The 8,206-nt window shown below is 34.6% G+C and overlaps 1 protein-coding gene across 1 annotated transcript; it reads left to right on the top strand.

Moving 5' to 3' along the window:
• Positions 1-1,147: 1,147 nt before the first annotated feature.
• Positions 1,148-7,206, top strand: LOC127098506 (NADH dehydrogenase [ubiquinone] 1 alpha subcomplex subunit 9, mitochondrial). The gene is made up of 12 exons (XM_051037114.1): positions 1,148-1,351; positions 1,452-1,548; positions 2,751-2,815; positions 2,920-3,005; positions 3,154-3,238; positions 3,344-3,414; positions 4,301-4,432; positions 5,356-5,471; positions 5,607-5,730; positions 6,064-6,132; positions 6,565-6,685; positions 6,798-7,206. The coding sequence occupies exons 1-12, from the start codon at positions 1,276-1,278 to the stop codon at positions 6,935-6,937; spliced, it is 1,182 nt and encodes a 393-aa protein (XP_050893071.1). The 5' UTR covers positions 1,148-1,275; the 3' UTR covers positions 6,938-7,206.
• The last annotated feature ends 1,000 nt before the right edge of the window (positions 7,207-8,206 follow it).

Below are 8,206 nucleotides of genomic sequence, written 5' to 3'. Positions count from 1 at the left end.
AGATCCCTAGGATGGGATCTTTGCCGCCCATTGAGGCGATTAAATATGTTGGATCCCCAAGATGGGATCCTTGCCGCCCATGGAAGCGATGGCATGTGCTGCATCCCCAAGATGAGATCTAACCGTCCATGGAGGCGATTATAAGTGTTAGGTCCATAATACAGGATCTTTGTCGCCTATGGAGGCAATAAAAAATGATGGATCCCCAGAAAGGAGATCCTTGTCACCCCTAAAGGTGACCGTAACAACAAAATGTCTTAAAAACTTAGGCCAAACAACAAATAATTAACAATAGAGGAAATTAATACAAGAAGTGCACCAAAGATATATTGTTCTAGTTAGAATGATTGTTCCTTTAAGCGTTCAACACATTTCTTTAATTATATAAACTTTTTATAGTCATACACGCATGCTTCACAATCGAAGTCATCATACCTAAGTAGAAAGAATGCATGTAATATTATTCCTTCTCAAGTGCGTTGGAACTTTTCAAACCAACATGAATTACCTTTTTATGAATCTATACTTTGAAGATGTTATTAGTGTTGAAGAATATGGTATTTATGGATCCCGTGTTGTTTCTGGGACACTTGATCGGCATGTTGAATCTCATTCCATAATCCACCTTGACCTCTATTGCAATTGTCCCAACTCATGAGCATAAATTGATTTATTGTATAAATATAAAAATATTGTGATTCTAATAAATAAATCCAATTCTTAGAAATATAAAAACTCAATTGCCTGTGATGTATTTATCTCGCCGATAATAATAACATTTTTCATTTGTATTTCACATTGTTTTTTTTAGTGTATAATAAAAGTAACTTTTATTCTTGCCAAGCAAAATCATAGGGCTGGGAGTGTAGAATTCATAGATAAAATAGTTGGAAATGATGTTAAACCTATACAATTTGATGATTTTGAGAAAGATGGCGATGATAGAAAAGTTGAAGACAAATATGTTATAATAGACACACTCAAAAACTAATTAACATTAAGTATATGATTAGAAACTGATTATATTTTATTACAAAAATATTGATAATATTTATTTATGTTATAATTGATTTTAATATAGTTCAAAGAAAAGGGAGTATACTTTAGAATAAAAGAGGTGTTAATAGATCTGGTCCAGATGCAGCATCAAGCCCAATATATCAAGTGTTGGCGTGCACCCTCCAAGCCTTCATAGCGTAACAGTCTCTCTCTCTCTCTCTCTCTCTCTCTCTCTCATACTGCTTCGGTTGTTCTCCGTTTTCTGGGAACGCTAAGATGCAAGCCATTACAAGACGCTTAGGCTCCCAATCCTCAACTTCGCTCAAATCCATCTACCCAATTTCCCATCACCGTGTGTAACGAATTCATCTTCATTTTGGAATATAATGCATCCTTATCCCTAAATTCCCCTTTTATTTAACCAGTTGTAATTGTTATCATTGCAATTGCAGATTATGGTGTGGATCACGAACGTTACGTATCAACCATAGCTACCAAGGGCGTTGGCCACCTCGTCCGCAAGGGTACTGGTGGACGATCATCTGTTAGGTTAATCTCATTTTCTCTTCTTTTTTTTCTCATTCAATTTTCATTTGTTCATAGGGTTTTTTTCTAGTTTTTTTTTTCAAATATGAATTTTTTATAATGAGATTGGCAACAAAAATATTCATTTTTGTTAGTTTAGGTCCTACATTTTTGTTAGTTTAGGTTCTACATTTTTGTTAGTTTAGGTTATACATTTTTTCATAGGTCCTTCAATTTTAGTTTAGAAATGAGTATTGTCAAGTACTTGGTTTATTGGATTAGCTCCTGTGTAGAGATATATGAATGGTAGCTTGAGAATTTTTTCACATGAGGGTGTTGGTATAGATGCAGACCCAATACTTTTGGCTGGGGTTTTGACCATGCCGACTTTCATGAACAAGAGACAAAGACTAAAGCTGTAATCATGACTGGCAAGCTATGAAGCATAAACACCTATCAAAGTGTCATGTAAGCGTGTTAGACACGTTTCACTTCTCGGACATGTGCCAGGAAGCTTTTAATGGTGTGCAATTAAAGCTAAATGGTTAGGATGCCTGTTAGTCACCTCTTGGACTCACTTCTTAACTTATCCATAGAAGATTGGATAAAATTTCGCAGTTGGATGTAGTTTCTGCCCTTGAGAAAATCCCAAATAAAATTTTCAAGAAATGAAGTTGCATTGCTTAGTTAAATTGATGTTCATCAGTATATGAAATTGTGAAAATATTGTAAAAATGGTTGGATGCAACTGTAGGTTGATTTTGCATGATTAGAAAGGACTAGGCACTACAAATAATCTTCTGTATCATCACTAGTTCATTAGTTAGCATCATACATGATGTTTAATATTATGTCTTCTTGAAATTATATCATGGATGTTTCTCGTTTATCAATATAGGTCTGCAGTTTTACTGCTAGGGTTGGTTTTTCGTCGCGAGTGTTCAATTTTGTTCTTTTCATTTTGATTGAATAGAAAGGGTTATTTGAAAATTCTTCTTGTAGTATGAGTTATAGTTCATTCACCTCATTAACCTAAAGAATAGGATCATGCGGAGGATCAAAATCTTGTGACCTTTTTACTTTTCTTATTTGCCGCTAAAATTCCTATTTCTCCATTGCGCTTTTGAGTAAGTATAGGGTTTAGGAAGTTTTTGATCTGTGTTAAATGTTCTTTTGAATGGCTGGTAGATAGTTAAAGTAATGCTTGAAAGCAATTCCTTGTGCAGTGGTATTGTTGCTACAGTATTTGGGGCAACTGGATTCCTTGGTCGCTATGTTGTCCAACAACTTGGTAAGTTTGTGGGTTATATAATTGTTTCAAACTTTTTTCCCAGAATATTGTTAACAAAGCTTAAATGTTGTGCTTGTTTTTGGGATGCCATTCCTCTCTTCCAGCTAAAATGGGATCTCAAGTCTTAGTTCCTTTCCGAGGCTCTGAAGATTGTCCTCGTCATCTCAAACTGATGGGAGATTTAGGACAGGTATCATTTGATAATATTTTAATACTTGTAAAGAGTCCACTTTTGCCTTTTCTTCCGTTCTGATCTGAATGGAAGGTAAGTAGTGCTATGTTCATGGGCTATTTCCATTCACTTTATGTGCTAATCTTCCAGTGATTAATCTGCCCAGATTGTACCCATGAAATTCAATCCAAGAGACGAAAGTTCGGTTAAGGCTGTAATGGCTAGGGCCAATGTTGTCATCAATCTTATTGGTATACATCTCACGTAATTTTGCAACTTGAATGTTTCTGAGTGTCAGTATGTGAGTTTTCATCTTATAATCACATACTCATTTTGGCTTATTTGTTTGTTGGCAGGAAGGGATTATGAGACAAGAAACTACAGCTATGAAGAAGTGCACTATCACATGGCCGAGAAACTTGCAAAGGTACGTTCTTTCACGTTTGTTAATTTTGTACTCATCCTATATCATCATGTTAATGTCTTACATCATGAATCACTCAATACTCTAAGATTTTTTTTTCTAACAATTTTGTTGTACATTGTTGTTTATTTTAAATAATAACAGAATCTAAATCTTAAAAGAGAATGAATTTAAATGTAGTCCCGATGTTAATAGATATGTTGTGTACTGTGAAATTTAGGATTTTCACGTAGTTAGTTGTAGGAGAAAGAGGCAAAAGAAAGTCAACTTGACATGGTTTCCGAAATGTTTTCTTCAGAATTTAGTGTGTTATTGGATCTGGTCAGCTAAAAGTGATACAAATCATCAAATATGTAACATGTCCGAACTGTTCAGTGCATGATCTCAAACTGCATATTGAAGTCTTCCAAAAGGAGTATTAAATAATCAAATAAAAATTGTATGGTTCACTCTGTTAGTTACAAGCTTATCTGGGAAAAGTATTCAGTTTAGAGATTCAAAGCGGTTTCTATATGCTTAGAAGCTCTTGCAAATTTTAGTTGATATCTCCAATAGTGTTCCAAATATCGGCCATGGCGGATGTCGGTGACAGTTTTTGGCTATCCACCATTGCCAAATTTGTGAAGGATGGCGTAACCGCGGCACCATATGTCGGATTCTTGGCTCTCTCTGCCATGGTCCGCCAGCAATAACACTGATCTCCAATGGATTTGAGTATTGGTTTTGAGTCATTGGATGAGGTTTAGTGCATGTAAAGTGAGCTAATATGAAGCTTGGCAAAGCTTGGCTTGGCTTAGTTTGAATATTTTTTATTATTCTAATATCTGTAATTTCATAATTTGATCTGATATTCAGTATTTCTTTTAGTAAATAATCCGAGTCATTGCAGATTTCCAAAGAGCATGGTGGTATCATGAGATTCATTCAAGTTTCTTGTTTAGGTGCATCTCCTTCATCTTCTTCCAGGATGCTGAGATGTAAAGCAGCTGCCGAAGAAGCAGTTTTAAGAGAATTACCTGAGGTACATTTAGTTTCTCACTCTCTAGGCCAATAATTTATTTGTAGTTCCGTTTTCAAATTTAAAAGGGCAACTATTCTCTCTAACATTTACATTTGAAGCTTAGTAAAGAAAGGCTTTATTTTCCGTCTCCGGATTTTATAGGCTTTTTGGGTGGAAACGGAAATGATAATGGGATTTGAAAAAAATAATCATGAATGATAGAGATAAATGTCATAGACCAATTACTAATACTTTTTACCACCACAGTATTGGCTCTTGATTGTCTTAGGGTATGTTTGGATTGGTGGTATGCGATGGAATGGAGTGGAGTAGTAAGTAATCAGATTCCATTGTTTGGATTTGTAAATAATGGATGGAGCAAAATGGATCATGATGGAATCCATTCCATCCAATCCTTCAATTTTCATTCCACCCAATTTGGGGTATATACAACGGAATGAACTAATTAGTTATGTTCCATTGCGTCAAAAATTAACAAAAGTACCCAAACAATGAAATAAAGTATCTGATCCATTCCATTCCATTAGGTTCCATTCTGCTCCGCTCCGTTCTAGTCCATCAATCTAAACATAGCCCTAGCCTTAGTCTTGGTTTTTACTATTCTATGAAAAAGTGTAAATTAGAAATTTTTTATCATTATTTGTAAGGTTTCAGGGTTTATCTAGCGATCTCTTTAATATTGAGTAAAAGGCCAGTTGGATAGCATTCTTGCTTCTTTTTCAAATTGTCTCCAGGAAGTTTGTTTTGCCCTGTTTAAGCACCAATGCATTGTATATATCTGATAACAAAATAGACATACCTTCTTTTTTCTGTGAATGGTGAAATGAAACTCATTTGCACTTGTACAGTTGAAATATTGTCGTCATGTTTTGCAAACTTGCAAGAGCATTTAATTTGAGAATTCATAATATCACCCTTAACAGGCCACAATTTTCAAACCTGCTGCTATGATTGGCACAGAGGACCGGATTTTAAACCGATGGGCTCAATTTGCAAAGAAATATGGCTTTCTTCCATTGATGGGGAACGCCAACACAAAGTATGTGTAAACCTATCAAGCAACTACTCTAAGCTTCAATGATTTTTACTAAAGTGAATTGTATTGTTAGTGATTCTTCCTCTTGGCATTGAAATTCATGTTTCTTATTTATTTTTCTTCGTACAATTATTGCAGAATCCAACCTGTATATGTTGTTGATGTCGCCTCTGCACTTACTACAGCCTTGAAGGATGATGGAACTAGCATGGGAAAGACTTATGAGTTGGGTGGCCCCGAGATCTTTACCATTCACGAATTGGTAATAACCGACTTTATCCTTGCATTTGTGCATATCTTGTCAACAAGAAATTTGCTTTTAGGGAAATTTTTTGAAGAAATCAGTGAAATGATAAGAAAGTGACAGAAAACGAAGAAAACTGAGAAAATCATATCTGTATGTGTAATTCTTTTGTTTCTGAAATTACAGAACCTACTACAGTGATTAGAGTATTTATTGAGAAGGCTATCTAACTGACTTAATTAGTTAGAGACATAAGCTTCTAGAACAAGCTGCACGAGCTTAACATCTCAGCAATTCACAATGCTAATAGTATTTCCCTAACAGTGTAAAATCTTTATGTTAAAAATGCAGGCAGAGATTATGTATGATGTGATTCGAGAATGGCCTCGATATGTAAATGTGCCTCTTCCCATTGCGAAGGTGTGTTCATCACATACTCATTAGTTGATTACTTTTCTACTTACTAATGAAATGCCACTGGGGACATATTTTTGGCTAGTGGGGTTATTAATAATGCTTCCAATATTTATATGCAATGCAATTCTAGAAGTCTCACATTTATAGTTTCATGCAGCTTAGTTCGTTATCTTAATTTATCCAGTAATTCAATATTAATTTATTAAATATGTAATTGGGTTGGGATATTATTTAGTAAGATTAGTCGTAAACTCTTGTATGGATGTGTTAATTTGCTCTATACGCTAATCGGGAATATCCGAGTTAGTAGCTGCTGGGTCTTATTAATTGCTCATGGGAGGGGAATACTCAGCTTCCTATTAAGAGTAAATTATGTCACTCTTAGAGTCTGATGTCATCTTATGCTAACATTGTGTTGGGCATGATTAATTTCAGGCATTGGCAACACCAAGGGAATTATTATTAAACAAGGTCCCCTTTCCACTGCCCAAGCCTGAGACGTTCAATCTGGATCAGATCCATGCTTTTGCTACAGATAATGTTGTTTCAGGAAATGGTGAGTTCCTTACTTTATTACAAGGTCTTAGATTCTTTGTTCCAAAATATCATTATAAAATTCTCTTTCATTGTCTTGTGTCCGAACATTTTCTATTTGATGAAATTTGCAGCTTTGACATTCAATGATCTTGGAGTTGTTCCTCATAAGCTTAAGGGATACCCCATTGAGTATCTTATTCAATATAGGAAAGGAGGACCACAATTTGGTTCTACAATCAGTGAAAAAGTCTCTCCAGATGCTTGGCCTTAAGATTTTTTGGATATTTGATCGTGAATCACTTTTCTCTGTTTTGCATGTACTATCACCATTTCATTTCCCTATTTAAAAATGATGGGAAAAAAGCTCAACTTTTTGTATCTTCCTTTCATAATGTAGAGTGAGGAACCATGTTTGTTGATGATGAAAATAAAATCCAGATACCTGATTTCTAAAAATGCCTTTGAATCAAAGTCAAAGTCATATGTTTCTAATTGTAATCTTGGATTCTCTTATGTTAATGTAATTGTTTAGGTCCTGAATCAGTTTCAAACTTTAAATCGATCTCCCCTGCTTAATATTGTCTTCAACCTCTCCGAGGAAAAAATGTACAATTAAAGAGAAAGAACTGATAATGAATCAATAAATTTAGATATCAAAACAGGGAGAGCCAGAAAGAGAAGAAGTTTGGCACTGTACTTCTAATAATTATAGTATCTCTTTTGAACCCAGCTTGGTTGCTCTAGAGCATTTAATCACAATACATAGATCATTACAAGTTGTGTAAGTGTTGAGAATCTGTTAATTTTCTACTTCTTTTAAAACCCACAAGTACTCCTTTCACGTTAAATAACTTATATTTGTTCTATTTCAATTACACAATGCATAGATTTTTAGAGTTTATTAAAAAACTCCTATCTTTACACTTCTTCTTACATTGGCCAAAGCAAATTTGAATAGTAGAGAAATTAAGAAAACTGGAATAAGATGTAGCAAGAGTCCTGTGCAATTTGGATTAAATATGTTTTGTGATCATTCTACATATCTCAAATTTCATTTTTAGTTTTTCAAAATATATTATTCAAATAATAATTCTTTTAAAATTTTCACTACTTTTACAATTCCCTGCAAATAATAAAAGACGTTTCCCCTCAACCCCAGATGGAAATTAGGAAATGTGGACGGTATTAGTACTTCATAAAAACTAGCAGATTTGCTTTACTGCATTATTGGCCTCAGGACGTGCAACATGCTTGCTGTGAGAATATAATTATATTAGTTAGTATTTGCTTTACTGCATTATTGGCCTGAGGACATGCAACATGCACGATGTGAGAACATAATTACATTAATTAATAGCGTTTCTTGCATTGGTCCTTAGTAATTTAATTCAATCGTGGTGGATGGGATGATTGATATGGTGATAATGATGACACGCACTAACGTTAAGAAAGACTTGAGAGAGAGCGTTGTTGTATTGTATGTGTCGGCTGCACTTTGACAAGTAGATGATGACGCCAAGTTTTTTCTCTTGAACTGAAA

Source organism: Lathyrus oleraceus, chromosome 6, assembly GCF_024323335.1.
Source record: "Lathyrus oleraceus cultivar Zhongwan6 chromosome 6, CAAS_Psat_ZW6_1.0, whole genome shotgun sequence".
Lineage (NCBI taxonomy): Eukaryota > Viridiplantae > Streptophyta > Magnoliopsida > Fabales > Fabaceae > Lathyrus > Lathyrus oleraceus.
Note: the sequence above shows the minus strand (reverse complement) of the source record. Positions and strands in the feature narration are given on the sequence as shown.

Excerpts from the sequence above, each read along its gene's own strand:
- LOC127098506 (XM_051037114.1), top strand. The coding sequence starts at position 1,276 with ATGCAAGCCATTACAAGACGCTTAGGCTCCCAATCCTCAACTTCGCTC. Across the intron at positions 3,415-4,300 it reads TGGCCGAGAAACTTGCAAAG|ATTTCCAAAGAGCATGGTGG; the intron begins GTACGTTCTTTC and ends GAGTCATTGCAG. Across the intron at positions 5,472-5,606 it reads ATGGGGAACGCCAACACAAA|AATCCAACCTGTATATGTTG; the intron begins GTATGTGTAAAC and ends CAATTATTGCAG.